Source organism: Myotis daubentonii, chromosome 3 (assembly GCF_963259705.1).
Source record: "Myotis daubentonii chromosome 3, mMyoDau2.1, whole genome shotgun sequence".
NCBI classification, from domain to species: domain Eukaryota; kingdom Metazoa; phylum Chordata; class Mammalia; order Chiroptera; family Vespertilionidae; genus Myotis; species Myotis daubentonii.
In genome coordinates, this window is record NC_081842.1 from 29,032,475 (window position 1) to 29,053,194 (window position 20,720).

Sequence of the window (20,720 nt, forward strand, 5' to 3'; positions counted from 1 at the left end):
CTCATTGTTCTCCTATTCCCTCTGGGCTTTCTTCCTCCTTCTTTATTTTGTAAATATAGACCTTTTGCTACTCCCAACTCCCTTGTCTTATGGAAATGTAACCTTTGTAGCTCTGTAGCCCTGTGTTTCTCCCATGGACCTCATTTTGATTTTAAAAATTCCCTAAACCTGCCTATTTTAACCCTAAAAATTTCTATTTCACAAATCTCTAAAAGAAGATGAATGTAAGCTCTGGTTGGTATATTTAAGAAAGTCCAAACATTCCAGCTTCCAAATTATCTTTCTTCAATAATCTCTAGATAATTTAATCAAATGAAATTTTCTCTTACCATCTTTTGAAAATGCACCAGAATAAGACTCAGTTAATTATATTACATCTGTTCTTAGATGATTAGTTCCATGCCAAAATCAATATTTGCAAAGATATCTAAAGTTATCTCCTTGTTCTTTCCTACATTATGCACTTGCACAATCCTTCAAGGTGATATTAAGGGTAAAGAAATCAACTTAAGAGGGAGGCTGCCTGGATTGTAGTGAATCATTGCACAAGGCACTGGGGGAAATATGTATCTATGTTTTTCCCTGTTGCGTTCTTTCAAGGAGTTATGGCAAGGTCAAGATACAGTGAAACAATCTATATATATATATATATATATATATATATATATATATATATATATATATATATATATATATATATAAAGAAGTAATATTCAAATTGTCTGGGACCCCATAATGTCATGACCGCTCAGGAGGAGGCTGTGCGCGCGGGTGGTCGGGAGGGGACTGCGTGCGAGGCGAGGGAAGCCCAGATGCGGCGGCGGCCTGAGAAGGTATGGAGCAGACACAGGGGGGCCTGCCAGCGCCCCCACATGCCAGCAGTCCCGCCTCTTCACGTGAGCTGCAGAGGAAACGCCTTTTCTGACCGCTCATTGGCTAAGCTTCCTGTACACCACTTGCAGTGTTCTTGGTAACTTGGGTAATAAGAATCCAAGAAGGTGATCTAGGGCTTTTCCACTTCACTTCTGGAGGAAAACATGAAGGTCTGCTACTGAAGGGGCTAAGAAATGTCATATCCTGCCCTCACCAGTTTGGCTCAGTGGATAGAGCCTCAGCCTTCGGACTGCACGGTCCGGGTTCAATTCTGATCAAGGGGATGTACCTAGGTTGCAGGTTCCTCCCTCGACAGGGCCCAGGTCAGGGCTCATGCAGGAGGCAACCAATCAAAGTGTCCCTCTCACATTGATGTTTCTCTCTGTCTTTCCCTCTCTCTTCCATGCTCTCTAAAAGTCAATGGAAAAATATCTTCAGGTGAGGAAAAGAAGAAAGAAAGAAAGAAAGAAAGAAAGAAAGAAAGAAAGAAAGAAAGAAAGAAAGAAAGAAAGAAAGAAAGAAAGAAAGAAAGAAAGAAAGAAAGAAAGAAAGAAAGAAAGAAATGTCATATCCTATGAAAGAGACATCTTGAAAATGCCTAAAGAAACTTGTCATTTTTTTGTGGTGAAAGTACTGGAGCCCGTGTTGATGAAAACACCTTGGTGGCTGTGGCGGCCAGCAGTGGCAGCAGCAGCAGGGTGATGAGGGTGACACTTTCCCCTGATCTGCTCAGTCACCTCCTGCAGAGGGAGGCCAGACTGTGGCTTAGTCCTGCTCCCTGGGGAGAGCGAGCCTAAGCTGTCAGTGGGACATCCCCTGAGGGCTCCTGGACTGTGAGAGGGGGCAGGCTGGGGACCCAGGTTGATGGAGCCTCTGCCATCTTCCAGATACCTCAAAGGCTTCCATGGTCACCCCTAATGTTGATGCACAGCCAACAGAGTGAACAACAGAGAAAGAAAGTTAGGCAAACTTTCTTCCTAACCACTGTAGCCAGGAGTAACACATAACATTTCTATTTGTATTCCACCTGGTGAGAGCAGGTCCAGTAGTCTAACAAGTTCAAGCAAGATGTGAAATGTCATCTGCGGGGTCAGTATGCACATGGTCTACTTTCCAAATTGTCATGGCAGCAAGTTTACCAAATATTTTTACAGTTTAACAGGCTCTCCTGGCTGTTGGGGAGCACAACAGACTTGGTTGGGAAGCTTGTAAGGAGGACATTCTGATAAAAGGGAAGTGTGTGGAAGGCCTCCTACCCTGTTTACCAGAATTCCGACTTAGGGGAGACTTAGGGGAGTGTCGAATGTGGCGCCCCTAATTATTCCTTGACCTTTCCAAACAAGCCTGTGCATATGCAGACCCCCCAGGTGTTTCCTGGAATCCTTATGCTTAATCCCTGGATGCCCTTGCCTAGAGGACAATGTAAACACATGTATCCTCTCAAGATTACTCACCCTACTGATTGTGTCTAAAGATAAAAATTCCAATAAAAGCCTAAAGAGGTAGGCAATCGAGGCTGCCTGGCTTCTTCAGCCAGGCCGTCCCTTAGCCCTCTCCATAACAGTGAAATCTGTTCATCCATCATTCAGGGGCTGCTGGTCAGCCCCAGCACCTGGCTTCCAGCCTGCTATAACTGTGCTGTTGCTATTATTGTTGTTGTTATTGCTGTCCACCTTTAATTATGCCACATACTTTGGGTTCTGTTATAGAAGTACCCTGTTAAAGGTACCAAATTAACACTCACTCTTGTCACTAACAAATCCCTCAAATTCCAATAAAAATATATCTCTTGCTCCCATCACTCTCCAAAGCCAGTAGGTAATCATGGTTGGCTTTGACCCAGGCAGCAGAGAGGGTCTGTGATGCATGGTGATAAAGGAGCCCAGTGGCTCTGTCCTCCTCTCATCTAGGACTTCCAGGGTCACCTTGAGCATTGGCATCTACCTGGCACAGAGGAAGAGAGCACTTAGAGAGGGACACTTGCTTCTTTTTATTTGAGCTCACAAGTGGCACACTTGTTGCCACTCACATTCTATTAGTGAGAAGGAGATAATGCAACAGTGGTTGGAATGAAGCCCTGACCAGGTCGCCACTGCCCAGCAACAGCTCTACCCTGTGGAAACCAAAGATCTTCACTAGATAGAGGTCTCTGTCATAACAGTAAAATTGTTTTATATGCGTTCTGTTTTTAAAATGTTAATATCAAATTATAAAGAGACAACTAAAAATAGTTAAGGATTATGTATGCAATGGGCCAAGACCCTAGTGAGAGGTATATCCTGGGTTTTCTTTTGTTTTGTGAAAGCATACATACAACAAACAAACAAACAAATGCTGCTTATAGACAACAATGATTCAAATGATATTCCAAAGACATGTTTTTATTGAGAAGTTCAAGGTTTGGAATAAAGACTCTAAAAAAGATTTGTCCAACCCTTCACTATACAATGAGGAAACTGGAGCCCCAGAGAATTGAGGGACAAGCCCAAAAGATAATGTTCGACAGTGAAAAATATCTCATCCTTTACTTTCTTTATATACCATCAGGGTGGTGACTTGAAGTATCAAAAGAGAAAGAAACTAGATGTTTGACCTCTTGGATTTCAGGCTTCAGATTTAGAGATGATCACATAAGAGGCCAGAAAAGAAAACAAAAAAGGAGGGGGAAGTCAGAAAAAAAAAAAAGGAAATTCTTACAAACAGATTACTGCTGGCCCACTTTTCCACTCTGCATGGAGTCAGTCTCAGGACCACAGCATGTCTCAATGGTCTGAGGCCACACTGTGGGAAAACATCTTATTCCCAGACATCTGAAGCACTACCCTCTAATAAAATCTGCCTAAATCTTTCTCTGTATCTGTTAAGGTGTCTGGATCTTTATTATCTAACTAGAGGCCAGGTGCACAAAAATTTGTGCACTAGGGGGGGGGGGGGGGAGAGGGTGGTCCCTCAGCCAGGCCTGTGCCCTCTTGCAGTCTGGGACGCCTCGGGAGATAATGACCTGATGGCTAAGGCCTGCTCCCGGGTGGCAGAGGGCAGGCCCAATCCCTAGATGCAGCCCCTGTTCGGGCTCAGAGCAAGGCCGATTGGGGAGTTGAGGCGCCACCCCCTGTTGTGCACAGAGCAGGGCGGATTGTGAGGTTGCAATGCCACCCTCAGTCATGCTCAGGGTAGGGCCGATTGGGGGGTTGGGGCACCGCCCCCTGTCACACAGAGCCGCAGGGCGATCAGATGATTGGGGAGCTCCCCCGTATCAGGCACAGAGCAGGGCCGATAGGGAGGTTGTGGCCCCACCCCCTGTCACAGACAGAGCCGCAGGGCAATCAGGGGGTTTGGGCGCTGCCCCCTGTCACGCTGATCCCGGTGCCGGGAGGTCTCGCGGCTCCGCTGATCCCGGTGCTGGGAGGCATATTACCCTTTTACTATATAGGATAGAGGCCTGGTGCACGGGTGGGGGCCAGCTGGTTTGCCCTGAAGGGTGTCCTGGATCAGGGTGGGGGTCCCCATTGGGATGCCTGCCCAGCCTGGGTAAGGGGCTGAGGGCCGTTTGCAGCTGGTCACACACCCTTCAGGGTGGAGGTCCCCACTGGGGTGCCTGGCCAGCCTGGGTGAGGGGATGATGGCTGTTTGCAGCTGGTCACACACCCTTTAGGGTGGGGGTCCCCACTGGGGTGCCTGGCCAGTCTGGGTGAGGGGCTGAGGGCTGTTTTCAGGCTGGCGGGTGACGGAAGCTCCCAACCGCTCCTTTTTTTCTTTTTCTTTTTGTTTTTTTTTTATTCTGGGCCAGCTTTAGCTCTGAGGCTCCAGCTCTTAGGCCTCTGCTGCTGAAAGCAGGTATCTGGTTTGTTTAGGTTCTACAATCGAAACAATGTATAACTCCACCTCTGAGATCCCGGGCTCGCTGAAAGCAGGTTTCTGGGGTTTTGTTTAGCTTCTATATTCGTTACAATGTTTCTTAAACTGCAGGCTCAGAGGCCGGCAAGGCAGGCGGGGAATGTTGGAGTCCTCCGTCACTGAAGCAAGCAAGCCTCATGTTAGTTTCAAGCTGCCTGGCTGCCAGCCACCATCTTGGCTGGCAGTTAATTTGCATATCTCGCTGATTAGCCAATGGGAAGGGTAGCGGTCGTATGCCAATTACCATGTTTCTCTTTTATTAGATAGGAGGATTTGGGAGAATTCTCTAAAATTTTCCTCTAAAAAGTAATTGTTCTTCGACGAAGTCCTTTGACCTCTCAGGTCCTATGTCCTACTTTAATGGCCATTTTGCCTCAGGAGGGGGAAAAAAAATTTATGTGCTGTAGTAGACTTCTACAAGGGGTTTTAGTTTGACAATATCTTTATCCCACAAAATTATGTACTGTTGTGAATCTTAAATGTTTTATATAGTTTGGCAAAGAAAAATTACTTCATATTATTTTATTTCATAATATATATTTTATAAATATATGTTAGATACTTCTAAACTTTGTGATATGGAGCTATTATAGCTATTGAGTTAATTGCAGCTGAAGGTGGAGATTAAAAGTTTTAATTTGGGCCCTAGCTGGTTTGGCTCAGTGGATAGAGTGTCCACTCACGGACTGAAGAGTCTCAGGTTTGATTCTGGGCAAGGGCATGTACCTTGGTTGCAGGCTCAGTCCCCAGCTCTGGTTGGAACATGTGCAGGAGACAACCAATCGATGTGTCTCTATCACATCAATGTTTCTCTCTGTTTCTCCTCCTCCCTTCCACTCTCTCTATAAGTCAATGGAAAAATATCCTCAGGTAAAGTTTAACAACAACAACAAAAAAGTTTTAAACTTGGAAATGCTTTGGCCACTATATTTCTAAATAATAGAAATGGAAATTTTCAGCTTGAACCCACACAAGAAGGCTACATTCTCTCCCAAGGCATCTTAAACTTTCTCCTTTTTTAAGGCAAGTAACACCTACCAGACATAGAGTATAAAATCAGCGAAGAAAAAGAGCAGCCAAACTACCCTACAGTACAAAGCCAGGCTCTGTAGGAGGAAACTTGAGGGAGGTAGTCAGCAGATCTTATTGAAAAAAAATCTCCAAATACATTAGGAACACATTATAAAAACACGTACGTAAAGTGAAACTTGGGCAGTCATTTTACTACATTATCTTAGTTTCTAAAACCCCTCTTATTTCCTCATCCTGTTACATTAGTCATTGCTTTTCACCATTTGAAATTAACCTGTTTTTCTGTTTGTTCACTGGTTTACTGTCTTTCTGCCACCAGTAAAACGTCAGCCCCTTGAGGGCAAAGACCATGTCAGTTTTGTTCACTGGTTTATCCCCGTGTCTAGAACAGTGCCTGGAACACAGTCATAATGTGTGGAAGGAAGGAATGAAGCCCCAGAGCAGACTGACTTGTAACGTGGAAGACGATCCTAAGAATGCAGGCAACCCCAGGAAAACAGGAGTCTGGACCAGGCCTGAATAAAACTACTATACTCTTAACTGAGCTGATTATCCTCTTCTCCCTGAATGAAGGAAGCATATTTTTAAACCAGTTCCCTGGTAAGGAACAAATTTATGCTATATCATTAACATATAGATTAGCATTTACAGTGTTATACCTAAGTAAGCTCAAGTTGACAGTCTAGGAAAATGAACATGGCTTTTAATGTTATGGTTTTAAGCAATCACAGTTCTAAAATGGTCTTCATAATATCTTGAATATTGCTCTAGGTTTCGCTGTAGATGAACACCTAGACTTAGAGGACTAGACAGCACAACGTTTCAGAGGGGACCTGTAATACACTGAAGGATTTTAGTAGAAGGAATTATAACTCAGTGATTATGGTCACAGGCTTGTAGCTCAGATAGTCTTGGGTTCAAACTTTGAAATATGGTAATGACCACCATGTCTATTTGCTATATAATCTTGACTGATTTATATAACATCTTAGAGTCTCAGTTTCTTCATCAGAAAGATGGGTAATAGTATCTCATCAGATTTTTAGTACAGTTAACATAATGTAAAGTGTTTACTTTAGTGCCTGATATATCATTAGGGCTCAACAATGGGTAGCCATTATCATTAAGATCTCTGCCAAGAATTGCAAAAAGGCACTTGACATCATTAACATGCAAATGGAAAAACTGTGAAACATGTTACATCAAGTCATTGGAATGTTGTATTATTTTAGATATTTCTATCTGATAGTTCAAGGTATTCAGAGGAAGGATTCTGCATTTCATCTTTATAGATGACAATCTATAGATGACACTCTAACACTTTCTTAGCTAAGTGTTGTAAAATCTTGGAAGGCCAGCCTCCTGAATCACACTAATTTAACTGCCACTTTCATGTACATGAAAGCTTTATAAAAGTTCTCATTTCTACTTTCTAGACATATTTAAAGCATAAGTCAGAATAAAAAAAATCTGATATGTCCTAAAAGGTATTAAAACAATGTAAATATTACATGCAACACACAGAATAAGATTAGCAAAAAACTCAATCTGCTATCATAGATAGCGGATCTCTGCATTTTAAGTAGCACCCTAGAGAGGCGCACACAACACCCACTCTATCTGAACCTTACTTCCCCATGATCTGGGTAGTACTGTTTGTTATACCTGGGAGTCAACTATCTTTAAGCAATATAGAGACGTTGATATCTATGACAGAAACTTGATATCTAAAATATCTTAGATAGGATTGTACTACATATAAATAGTAATATTAATGCAAGTTCACTGCTTTTGATTCAAATAGACTATATAAAACATACAAAAAGAATAGAAACATTGAATAAATCTTTATATACTGCTAATTTCATTTATTCATTAATATATGTCTATATTAATACAGATGAACACAGGCACAGTTTAAAACAGAAAAAGATATACAGAATATATTTGCAAGATGATGATATTTTGACAATCAATTCTCTTTTCTAGTAACCACCTTAATCTCTGTGCATTTCATTCACAGTGAATCTAAATCCCTTCCCTTCACATTTTGAGTGTCAGGATTTGTCACTCGTCCCATAAACAAAAATGAACCTAGGAAAGGAAAAAAAAAAAAAAAACTTTAAAAATTTCTGGAGAAAAAAATATTGGTAAAAACAAGTTTTTCTTAATATTTTAACAAATCATGTAGCCTTTGTTCTCTATAAGATAAGCAATGTCTAACAGCAAAGCCCTCTCCTTTGTCTAAAACACATAATTATATCATCATTAATAATTTTATGGAAATTTATAAAGTAAATTAACACCCATGACAGCTTGACATGAAAAATACATGAATCCTGTTTTTCATACAGGAAAGCAAAAATGAAATGACCGAACGGTGTTCTTCTAAATATAGACACTCAGTCAGGCAAACACAGCATAATAAAATAGTGATGAGCATGGTAGAGTTTTAAATTTGAGGCATTAGCACTTATCTTCTTGTGCATGTAACATAAGCCCTTAGGTTTAAAAGTACAGCTTCTCAGATCTTCAGCTCTGAATCACAGCTCACTGCTAAAGACAATATTTTTATATCTCTAGTGCTTTCAAAACCTCATGGAGGTGACATAGTATCCAGCATAAATGCAAACACCTATTTCCAGCCATCCTGTGTTTGCAAGTGAAAAAGAACTAAAAACTGGAGGACAAAACTGAAACAAATGATGTGCCAAAATCCATTCACCTTTCTTTTCTACTAGGGTAAGGCAAATGGTGTGAATGGATCCATGTCGATTGTTGCTTTACGTTCCTTACAGTCATATGTAATAAAGGATAATTTCAAAAGTGATAAAATAAGTCTTACATAAATTTAAAGCTGATTGAAAGTACATTTAAATGTCTTTGAATAATAGTGAGAGAGCCCCTTTTCACTCCTTACTGTTCAGTCCAAACACTGACACCCTTAGGAGAACCCAAAACATGAAAATAGACAAAATCTCCAGCAGACATTTTCTTCTTTTTATGAGTAATTATAATTAACAACACCTTCGTAAATTATAATCATTAGTAATTAAAAAAATCTCAAAATAGTTCTGCAATAAAAAAGAAAACTAATACTTCTATTTTTCAGGTAGATAGGGATGCATAATTAACTTTTCCCAGGATATTTTGTCGCAATAGGAATCATCAGTGACTCTTGTATCTTTATGATTCTATAGCATATCCAGATTAATTCTTCAGGAAATTTTAAAGTAATTTTTTTAGAAATTCATAACTGAAGATATTGTTTAAAATTTTAAACACTCAGAAGTGTAAGAAGCTCCTTATCTCAGCCTTTTCAATCTGTTTCTTTGAGCAAGGAGAACCACATTTGGAATTAAGTTTTCAGGCAGTCACCCATCTACTCACTACTAAATCAGAAAGATTAATGGAATCTCTTTTGACATAATAGCTATGCATTTAGAGACAGGATGAAGCAGAAATCATTGTTTCCATTTTTCTCTTCATGCCCATTCTTAAAGAGGTGTCCCAATTTTGATTATCATATTTATACAACATCTACATAAGACAGAAACAACTTGTGCCTCCTGATATTAAAATACAATAGCATAAACAATGCTAATGGCATAAAATAAAAGAATTCTTCATAAATACCATGCAGTCTTTTTCTCCCTTCAACTCAAGATCTGAAAGAATTCTAACCAGTGTAATACTGTCAGATTCAAAATCATAATTCACTACTTTCTCAGAAATGACACATTTCATATAGCATGTTTCACAATTCCTTTCTGAAAGTCTCTAAAACGGTCCTATATCCTCAGCCTCTCAGCCTAAAAGAATAAAAAAAAAAATTCTTTATTTCCCTGGATGTTCAGCTTAGTAAGAGCTTTGAAAGACTACTAAAATATAAAACTAACCGGATAGAAAGATACAAATAATGTATGGATTTTGCACAAGAGGACTGTTTGACTCAAAACAATGTTTAAATCTAAATAAAATTTGGTTGTACTAAGTCTAAAATCATTCATCCTCATACTTCTGAAATGGTTAAATGAATATATTTTGTGTTAGAGCACTAGTAATCTACTATGTTATGCAAAATCGTCAGTTTTGTTAATCTAAATAATTTTTTAGTTCACTTGTGAGAGAAAAATAAATAAATCTCTGAATGTGCACTGTCTTAAAATAATAGCCCATTCTACATTTTACATGGCAACAATTTACAGCCCCAATAAATGAGTCGCCATTTATTTTAAATAATACTTTAAGGGAGGAACCCCAGTTTAGAAAGTTTCATTACAATTAAGATCATAAAACAGTAGAAATTGTCATAAGGTCTGATAGTGTGAAGCCCTATCACAAATAAATAAAAAAGTACTTTATTTTGGGTTTTGAATCTCACTGACGTTTAGCTGATGGCTATTTCATAGCTTATCAGCGTAGAAAATAGAGGGTGAACATCACTATTCTAAATGCCATTATTTCCTTGTTCATCGATGCTCAATGTAGCTTCATTTCATTCTGTTCTCCATACTCAATAATTGTATACTAATTGTAAGAAATTAGAGTTACCCAAAGGTCAAAGGTGTATGGATCAAATGACATACTCGGAATATCTTTGAACACTGACACGTCTACTACTGGAATTGCAGTTGTGCTCATGCAGTTTCAGCAAATCTAAAACTGTCCCACTGTTCCCAAGGTAAAGCCTTCAGAAGCGTCACTCAACATTAGTTTCATGGAGTCTAAAAATAAGAGACTGAGCCCAGCTGGCACGACTCAATGGTTGATCATCAACCTATGAACCAGGAGGTCACAGCTCGATTCCTGGTCAGGGCACATGCCCAGGTAATCCCCTACTGGGGATTAAACCCAATCAATGATTCTCTCTCATTATTGATGTTTCTATCTCTCTCTCTCTCTCTCTCCCCCTTCCTCTCTGAAATCAATAAAAAACAATTTTTTTTAAAAGAAGAGACTGGCATATCCTTTAAAGGACCAATAACATCAGAATCCCTAACAGATTTAGTTAATCTAGCAGATTTAGATTCTGAAATTAAATGTTTCCTGTCCATGTAAAGCAATTTATACAGAGAAATATTTTTCCTTTTCCTCTCTTTATTCGGTTATTCACTCAATTATATTTATTAATTTGTTCATACTTTATACTTATGTGCCAGGCACAGTGCTATAGGCTTCATATGTCCTCTTATTTAACATTATGAGATGAGTACTAATATTATGTTCATCTATATATATAAAAGCCAAGCGATTGGAACAGTGGAACAACCGCAGTGACCAGAATGACCAGTTGTTATGACATGCTGCGGCGGCCAACCGGCCTGATGGGGGCCCCAATCGGTCCCCCCCCAACCTCCTGAAGCCCCTCCACCTGACCAGCCCTGCCCCTGATTGGCCCCATCCCACCCCACCCCACCCCAATCTGGGGCCAGTCGACCGGACCCCACCCATGCACAAATTCTTGCATGGGGCCTCTAGTATAGCAGATAAGAAAAATAGGACCTAGAAAGTATAAGTGATTGTGTTACAACTATTAGTTAACTGAGCTGGGACTTGAACCCAGGTCTGATACCCAAATTCATACTCTCAATCTCTAGGGACACTGATATTGTGTGCAGGGCACTCTGCCAAATACTGGGCTGGATACAGGAATGAATAAACAATGATTTCTGCTCTTTTCTGGTTTATAACCTTCACATGGACTGGAGTCCCAACTATCAATAAATGTAAAGAAAATTCCCTCACTGTATCATACTCTTGACCTCGCCTTTTCAAGAGAAAGTAGAGAAACATCTACCCAGACAATCTGCATGTTCATATGTTGACATTGTGTCAAATACCAATCCAATCCTCTACTATCACCTCTACCTTTTTCACCTAACTGCATTATCTACCAAAGGACCAAATTAGAGATTTGGAATTATGTTTGACCCCTCCCACCCACTCAGAACCTATACCTAGTCTCACTTATTTTTTTGTAATCTACCTCTGAAACTTTTCACAACTCTGCAACTCCTGATTTCTACTATTTGAACATCGTAGAGAGTTGATTTCCAAGACAAACAGGTCCTAGTCCCTCTCTGCCACTTAGACAAATTACATAACCTCTGTTCAAGCTACTATGTCTTTATTAGTTAAATATATAACCTATTGGAATGATGAGAGATTTAGAAATAGATATTTGAAATGGTTAGCACATATAACAGCTATGTTGGCAGTTATTATTACCATTGCCCTATTTTTAAGCCCTTGACATCTCATAAAATAGAATGTCTGGTAAAAAACAGGTGCTCAACAGATATCCATTTGAAAGAATGAGTGGTTCAGGTATGTAGATTACAATTGGCATCTAGGAATACGTCCATTTAACCTAAGTAGTTCCCCCAGGAAATTCTCAAAAAGGTACCTGTTGGGATATTCTTCATAATAAACAGAAATGGATGATTTGCTATAAATTGGTTTGGAGCCAGGCTCATGATCACAGGGATTTGTACTCCTACAAAACAGAGACAACAGTTATTTAGATGCTCACATTAAAAGATCAGTAAAGAAACTTTTAAAAAGCAGTAAAGAAAATATATCCATAATACTTTATGTTCTAGTAGACAGGAAAGGTTATCTTGTTTGAGGAGTTAACATGTGGAAAAATTACCATTTTCTAAACGCAGAGAAGTTTGAAATAAATTTAAAAGCCAAAGAGCAGAAGAATAAATATTGGATCATTCAGGGACTAATTCTAACTTCACATTTATGCTCAACGAAGAAGAAATCCAGATACTAGATTCAATTTAGTGAAAGCAGTTGAAATATTTCATCTTTAAATGGTAATTTTCTGCTCGGTTTTTATTTACATTATATGATTTATTCTTATAAGGTTTCAAGTCTAATTCCTGTGCAGATATGTTTGCACTTTATTTCTATTCTTCAGGCTTGTGTAATCACATCTGAGTTTAATTTTTTTTTAACTTACCTTCCCAAAATTATTCTGTGAGCTAGGAGGATTTGTGCTGTCGTGTGTAGGGGGGTTTTATTATGAGATTAGAAGCAGAGATTTGCTGCCTTAACAATTATTTACTATGATAATTTATACCATGCTGTTCTATTGTATCATTTGTCAATGTTTAGAATGGGTGAATTTGAGTGATTGAATTTTTTCATTATAGACTAAATATGTCTACACTCAATTCAGATGTTTCCTTTACTAATAATACAAAGACTTTGTATAATTTTTTACACCTATGAAAATATCATTTTAAAAATATATACCATGTCTTTAGAATTGAAAAACAATTGTACAAAAAAAAGACAACCCAAAATGTTCCTCTTCACTCTTTGTTTGGGATGTGAAAATTAAACTGACAAAAACAGAGTAACAGAAGACATAGTTTATTTTTTTTATCCACATAGGAATGTTACAGAAAAGAAATAAATACTCAAAAAAGTGGCTAGGCTTGAGTGCTACCATACTTACAAAGGGTGGTAAATTGTGGGGAAGTGAATAGACAAAGAAAAAAAGGTTTGGACTTCTAGGGGTGGTAAATTGTGAAAAGATAAATATATGGAGGAAATTAATGGTAGATAATGGTTATTCAGTAAGGCTTGTTATGTAGACTTATTTTATTGCCAATTTCCTTCTCCTATGATAAAGGTGCAATTTGTGGCCTGCTCTCAGGCAGATTAGAGCATGCAGAGAGCTTTTTTGGTATCCCTTGTTTCTCAATTGCCTTCAGTTCAAAATAACATTTCTGCCAAAGTAGCATGTTTTGGGGTGGCATATTTTGATCCCCTTCACAATAAAACATAAACTTAGCAACATGAAATTCATAGTCCTGCCCTATCTGGATGATCAGGGCTCAGTTGCCCAAATTACCAAGGAATACAGGCCCATGTCTGAATTTAAAGAGATAATCAGAAAAGCACAGTCAGTATAACTTCCATTCTCATGGGTCAATACTCAAGCTTTTTTGTTCTTAAGCAACCTCTGAGCAGATGCCTGGAAGTTAACATACTCCTGATGACTGTTCTGAGGTAAAACACATTCGGGTTACTGCTGATCCCCAAGTGATTGCTACAGTCTCTTAGAGAACTTTAGACTTAAAGTGAGAGCCAGTGGACAATAGCAGAGAGCGTTCTGAGCATGAAGTTAGGAAATTGATTCAGTTCAAACTCTGCTGTAAATTGATAGTCTGACCTCAGGCAAGCCACTTCCCATTGTTGGGCCTGTTTTTCACCAATATAATGAAAGGGTTAGGTAATGATCTATAATAACTCTTTTGGTTCTATGTAAAAGCAGCTGCAAAATGTGTCTACACGGAGAGTAATTTCATACCAATGCAAACTTTTGATTTTTCCAAGAAGTGAAATATTATATCCCCTCCAATGTAAGTTCCTTGAATACAGTAATACAAAATCCTGCAGGAGATGACAAAGTGAGAGTGCAGTATGTCACACCCAGATGTCAAAACCTGTTAATACTACATTACAAATTATTTAAGAAATTCATATATATCTATCTATATCTATATCTATATCTATATCTATATCTATATCTATATCTATATCTGTATGAATACTAAAGGCCAAGTGCACAAATTTGTGCACCAGTGGGGTCCTTGGCCTGCAGGATTGGGCCAAAACTGACTCTCCAACATCCCCTGAGGGGTCCCAGATTGCGAGAGGATGCATATGAGGCCAAGGGACCTCACTGGTACACAATCAGGGCCAGGGAGGGACATGGGAGGTTGGCCAGCTGGAGAGGGACCATGGGAGGGCTCCAGGGCATGTGTCTGGCCCAGCTTACTCAGTCCAAATCGGCCAGACCCCAGCAGCAAGCTAACCTACACTTCGGAGCATCTGCCCCCTGGTGGTCAGTACATGTCATAGTGACTGGTCGACCAGTTGACTGTCTGCCCCTGGTGGTCAGTGCACATCATAGCAAGCAGTTGAGTGGCCTTAGCATAGCATTAGCATATTATGCTTTGATTGGTTGAACGGACAACCAAATGACCAGACACTTAGCATATTAGGCTTTTATTATCCTACTAGAGGCCCAAATGCATGAAAATTCATGCAAGAGTAGGCCTTCCTTCCCCCAGCTGCCAGCACCGGCTTCCCTCAGGCACCCGGGCCCCGGCTTCCCTCCTCCGGCCGCCTGCAGGCACCCAGGACCCAGCTGACTTCCCTCCGGCCCCAGCTTTGTCAGGAAGGACGTCCAGAATGAAGTCCAGAAGATGTCTGGTCTAATTAACATATTACCCTTTTATTATTATAGACATGCAAATCAACCAAATGGCGGAATGACCAGTTGGCAGGGGGCGGGGCCGGTGAGCAGGTGGTGCCAGGCTAGCCAAGGTGCATGCCAGCAGGCAGAGGGAGGGAACGGCTATGGGGGTGTGGTGAAGGGGTGATGGGAGGGGCCGGCACCATCCCCTGATGGGCCCATCTGGTCACCTCCTGCAGAGGGAGGCTGGGCGGCAGCGGTGGGGTGATGGGGGTGGTGCCGTCCCCTAATTGGCTGGCCCAGTTGCCGCCCAGAGAGGGAGCAGGCCTAAGCTGTCAGTAGGACATCCCCTGAGGACTCCTGGACTGTGAGAAGGCACAGGCCGGGCTGAGGGACCTCCCAGTGCACGAATTTTCATGTACAGGGCCTCTAGTATACGGAAGGATATATATAAACTTGTAAAAATTTGTCAATGTGGCAGTTTAAATAATACATATCTTTTATATATTGGTTAGAACCCAAATAGTCAAAAAAATTAAAATAGACATATGAGGGACTTGTTAAAGTTGCTTTTTTCATTTCTAATTGGATTTAAGGTTTTTTTCATTATTTTTAAGTATCTCTTACATACATCATAGTTACTATTCAAACTTCCATTTGTTCAAAGAAATATACCACAGAGGAGTGCTTTTCAAACTGTAATGTGCACACAAATCACCTGAAGACCTTGCATTTTTCTGATTCAGTAGGTCTGAACTTGGGCTTGAGGTTCTTTTTTAAAAAAAATATATATATATATTGTATTGATTTCAAAAATAAAGGGAGAGAGGAAAAGAGATAGAAATATTAATGATGAGAGAGAATCATGCCCTCCACCGGGGATCAAGCCTGGGTATGTGCCCTGACCGGGAATCAAACTGTGACCTCCTGGTTCATAGGTCGATGCTCAACCACTGAGCCATGCCAACCGGGTAGGCCTGAGGCTCTACATGTCCAACTAGTTCCTGAGTGATGCTGATGCTGCTGGTCTATGCACTACTTGCAGTAGCAAATATAGGCTGCCAGCCACTGCAGACACTAGTTCTCAAACCTGGAAGCACATTGGAAACAATCGGGGAAACTTAAGAAAATGCTGGAGCCTGGATCTTGTCACCAGACACAAAGATTCAATTATTTTGGACTGGACACGGGATTTTTAAAAGCTTTCCAGGTGATTCCACTGTGCAACTAAGTTCAAGAACCACTGTATGGAGATAATGACAAGAATCAGTGACAAAAGACTAACTTGGTGGGATGGAAGAATAAAATTAATACAATTATATGAGTGAGCATTCCTGAACAATAACGATTTTATATTTGAACCTAAAGTTTCTCTGCATATCCTATCTGCTAATTGACAGGTAATCCAATTTACAAATAAGCACATATCAGTAGATGGGCCTCAACTCCCAATCGAATCTCTTCCCTTCCATTTGCATTAAGCTATGGCAGAAATGCATAAACACCTTATATAATCAATTTCTTTTTGTGTCCTATGGAGTACTACACAGCAGGAGTGAAAAATGAGATCAAAGTACTGCAAAAAATGCCAGCCCCCAATGCTCATTGACACCCCCCCCCCCCCCCGCCCCAATCTTTCCTCCCAGCTTGTTGTGAAGCCCATTGTCCTACCAGTAGACGCTGCGGCTTCACTGCCATCTTCATTTATCTCCAAGAAAACTTGTTGCACGACTTGAGAAACATACAGTTCAGATGAATCTGTTGCGAAAAATGAAAGCATATTTAAGTGTTAAAATTCAGAGCCATTGCTTATTGGGTTTAAGTTAATTACATTTTCAAGTGAACAAAGAAAAAGGAAATAAGAAAACTCTTTCCAAGTTAATTAATTTGCTAGAGAAAAAGGTGGTTTAGGTTTAGTTTTTGCAGAAATGATATAGAGACAGATACAGAGAGACCAAGCGTGGCCAAGATATAAAAGGTAAAGACAGAAGGGTGTACTCCTCAAATCAGATATCCCATTAAGTGAAATATTGAATGGACAGCATGGTCTATAGACAAGATGAAAGGAGCTTTACAGATTCGAATTAATCCCACCCTGTGTTTTCAACCTCAAAGCCACTTGTCTTTTAAATTCTGTATCAGTTTTGATCTAAGTTTAAAACAAAATTTACTTTTCTTTTACACCGGGGAGACTATGAAAGTCTAAAGCGCTTCTGTGGAATCTGTCATAATATCACTTCAGAGCTATGCTTCAAAACCTGTCAGATTTTTCAGTGTAAGATGGTGTCACACAATGTTTTGTTCTGATGCGGATACGAGCTGAGAGAGCTGGCCCTCTTCTCTCTTTGTGGAACTGACGTGTGTGTGAAGTGTTCCTGGCACAGTGAGGATGGTCTCCTTGAGAAGGAGGAAGAGAAATCATGAGTTTCAGAAGCCATCCGCCACCCTGCTCCTACAACCTTCAGCAGAGAGACAGCTACATTCAAGGGTGACAAGAGGAGGAAAAGGGCCTGGAAACTTTAAAAGGAAGGAGGAAAGGAGCTTGGTGTCCCTGAGGGAGAAAGCTGATGTGATGCAGGTGGACTCCACCAAAACCACCAAATATGAAAGGGTTCATGAAGAGATACCTTAGCAAAGGGGGGCGAGCTCTGCAAGCTTACTGGAGAGTAAATCGCCCCAGGCAAGATAGAAGTCCTCAATGGGACATTTACATTTCACTAAAAGTAAACTCCAAATCACTTACGGTGATTGTATCTGGGCCCTGACTACTTTTTATCCTCCTCTACACTCCTGTCCTTATTTGGTAGCTCCAGCTACAAAGTGAAGGAACAAAGTCCTAGCTCTCCCTCTGCTCACAACTCCTTCCCAAACCTTTCCCTATTAGCTCTCATGTCATTCAAGTTTCGGCTAAAATGTCATTTCCTAATAGCAGTCTTCCCTCACACTGTCTAAAGATGGAGGAAAGGGGGCATCCGCCTCACTGGGTAGATTAACTGAAAAGCAGGAGAATGCGCTTTAAGCTCGCGGGAAAGGCACCTTTTTTTCTCCATGATTGCCTGGAATACAACAGGAGTCACAAGAGAACACAGAGCAGAGGACCTAGGGGTCCATACCAAGAACAAAGCCCAAACGGATGAACAAAAACAGATCCAAAGACAGAGAAGTATCAATCAGACTGTCAAACCTCAGAGGGAAGGTAGGGGAGGGTGGGAGTCAGGGGGAGAGATCAACCAAAAGACTTGTATGCAGGCATATAAGCCTAACCAGTGGTTCTCAACCTGTGGGTCGCGATCCCTTTGGGGGTCGAACGACCCTTTCACAGGGGTCGCCTAAGACCATCCTGCACATCAGATATTTACATTATGATTCATAACAGTAGCAACGTGATAGGGGAGGCTAGGGGACTGTCTAGGGCGGGGGGATAAAATGGATACATATGTAATACCCTTTGTAATACTTTAAGCAATAAAAAAAAAAAAAACAGTAGCAACATTATAGTTATGAAGTAGCAACAAAAATAATTTTATGGTTGGGTCACAACATGAGGAACTGTATTTAAAGGGCCAGAAGGTTGAGAACCACTGGAACCAATGGACACAGACATCAGGGGGGTGAGGGCATGAGGGGGGATAGTAAGAGGGAGCTAAGGACACATATGTAATACCTTAATCAATAAAGAAAATTTAAAAAGGGGGGGTAACAGAAAAAAAAAGTAGGTGTGGGAGGAGTAGAGAATTTCACCCGTTTTCACAATGTCACAAGACCAAGTGACTCTCTGCCTCTTAGACTAAGAAACTTGGTTTTGTGTATTCTGTCTTACCACAGAGAGGACCCAGTTTTGGGAAACAAACAAGACCTGAGAGGTAAAAGGCCAGAACAAGAAATCTGGACTCCATAAACTCAATGTTTTCTACATCTTCATAATAATGCTATCCCTTAGTTTTCTATAAAAATTCCACGTGTCTGTATCAAATTAAAAAAAATAAAAAACCTTCTTTGCTAGAAGATGTGCAAGTAAATATTACGGTGCCACTTGTCCCACTTGTATTTTTTATTTAGCATTTATGGAGTAACTTCTATGTTTCTAAAGATGACATAAAAAAGAAATAACAGTTAAAAGTCAAATCTTCATCTCAAAATTTCCAAAGTAACTCTCTGAACACATTTCCTCTAAAATTTGTGAACTCCATGAGCACAGGTAGTGCCTCTTCTGTGTAACTATCCCATAGCACTGGTGCTGGGCTGGGTCTCAGTGGCCTTTAGTGATTGCTTATTGCACAAATGAAAGGTAGGGATAGCATGGAAATCACTCTTTTCCTAATGACCAGGAATAGTGCCATCCTTGGCTCTGGTTGGTCTATTTCAGGCATAAGACAGAACCAATATAGTTAAAACAAATCAAATAGGTAACTCAGGAGAGAAAGAGCTGAAAATTTTGGGCATTTATTCTCTGTTCGAGGTGTTCTCTTGCATAAATTCTTTTATGAAACATTTTGGAGTTATTTTCTTGCCAAATCTGCCAGTAAAAAGAGATTTTGTAGAATTCACAAATTGCTGGGAATTTGAGGAGTGAGTAGCTGTTTGAAATGTCTGGGGGACAGCGAGTAAGCTTCCGCAGGCGAGAAAAAGTTTAAGAAGAAGAGGTGCTGGGGAAATGGCTTGTTTTATTTCAGGCTGATGAGGCGGCTGTGTTCCAAGGCACACTCAGATGGCATCCTGTTGCAGTATTTAATGTTGACTGTCTTATTTCTGATGCCGAGGAGATTGTCAAAGAAGTTAGATCTTTCTGTCAGTGTGAGAACAAGTAGCTAAATCATGTGTGAAGGTGACAGTGAACTTCTATGTTGCCTGCGTACCCCACCCAATCCCTGTGTCAGGAAAGCTCATTCTGTTTATTTACCCACGTAATTGATGAGCAAATAAATTAATGAATACTTCTTCAAAGCCCAGAGATTTATATAGGAATACACAAAATTTCCATGCCATGATACAAAAGCCCATCAGATAGATAGGCTTCTATTATCAGCACCCTTTTTCTAAAATAGAAGACTAAATTTGAAAGAGGGTAAGTAACTTGGGACTAATTGGTTCTCCTCATCGTGTGCGTGTGTGTGTGTGTGTGTGTGTGTGTGTGTGTGTGTTTGAACTAATGGGTATTGTTAGGATGAAAAAAATTAAAAGACTATCTTGGGCTTTGTTGTGCAATTTGAACATCTTAACCCTGCACAATTTCCCAGGTGCAAGTTAGCATAAGAACTCCATCTCCCCAGTTGTGTTGTCAGTCCCAAGCTAAATGTACAAGCTGTAGCATTACAATTTCTAGATTGTGTTCATCATCAAGCATGTTGTGAATGCCTGTTTCATGGGCTCTGATATTACCGAATTAACATTTGTAAATTGGGTTGTAAGAGTTTTATTAGCTCTGCTCAGATGAGAGACTCAAAGTTGTAATTCCCATTGTTCAAATAAGAAAATCCAAATAGGGCCGAAATAAAAGCCCGTATAATACTTTACCTACATAGTTTCATTACAAGCATGGTTGGAAGGCTTATCTAACATTCTAACATGCTTTCTGGCTTTCATTAAGGAAAAGTACTTAAATGCAAAATAGAGTGTTTACAGACAGCTCAACACGATGATGGCATTTATTCATCGTGTATGTGTTTATTTCCTGGGACCCGGCGCTCTTTCCCTTTTA

The 20,720-nt window shown here is 40.2% G+C and overlaps 1 protein-coding gene across 2 annotated transcripts in view; it reads right to left on the reverse strand.

Annotated features, from left to right (window-relative positions):
• Positions 1–7,640: 7,640 nt before the first annotated feature.
• The window catches only part of SERPINI2 (serpin family I member 2), a 34,916-nt gene continuing 21,836 nt past the window's right edge, over positions 7,641–20,720 (reverse strand). For both annotated transcript variants that reach the window (XM_059685971.1, XM_059685972.1), the window contains exons 7-9: positions 16,694–16,780; positions 12,209–12,298; positions 7,641–7,893 (exon numbers count right to left, since the gene is read on the reverse strand). In XM_059685971.1, the coding sequence (XP_059541954.1) occupies positions 7,817–7,893; positions 12,209–12,298; positions 16,694–16,780 (254 nt within the window). In that variant the 3' untranslated portion in view covers positions 7,641–7,816. The remainder of the gene's footprint in view (positions 7,894–12,208; positions 12,299–16,693; positions 16,781–20,720) is intronic.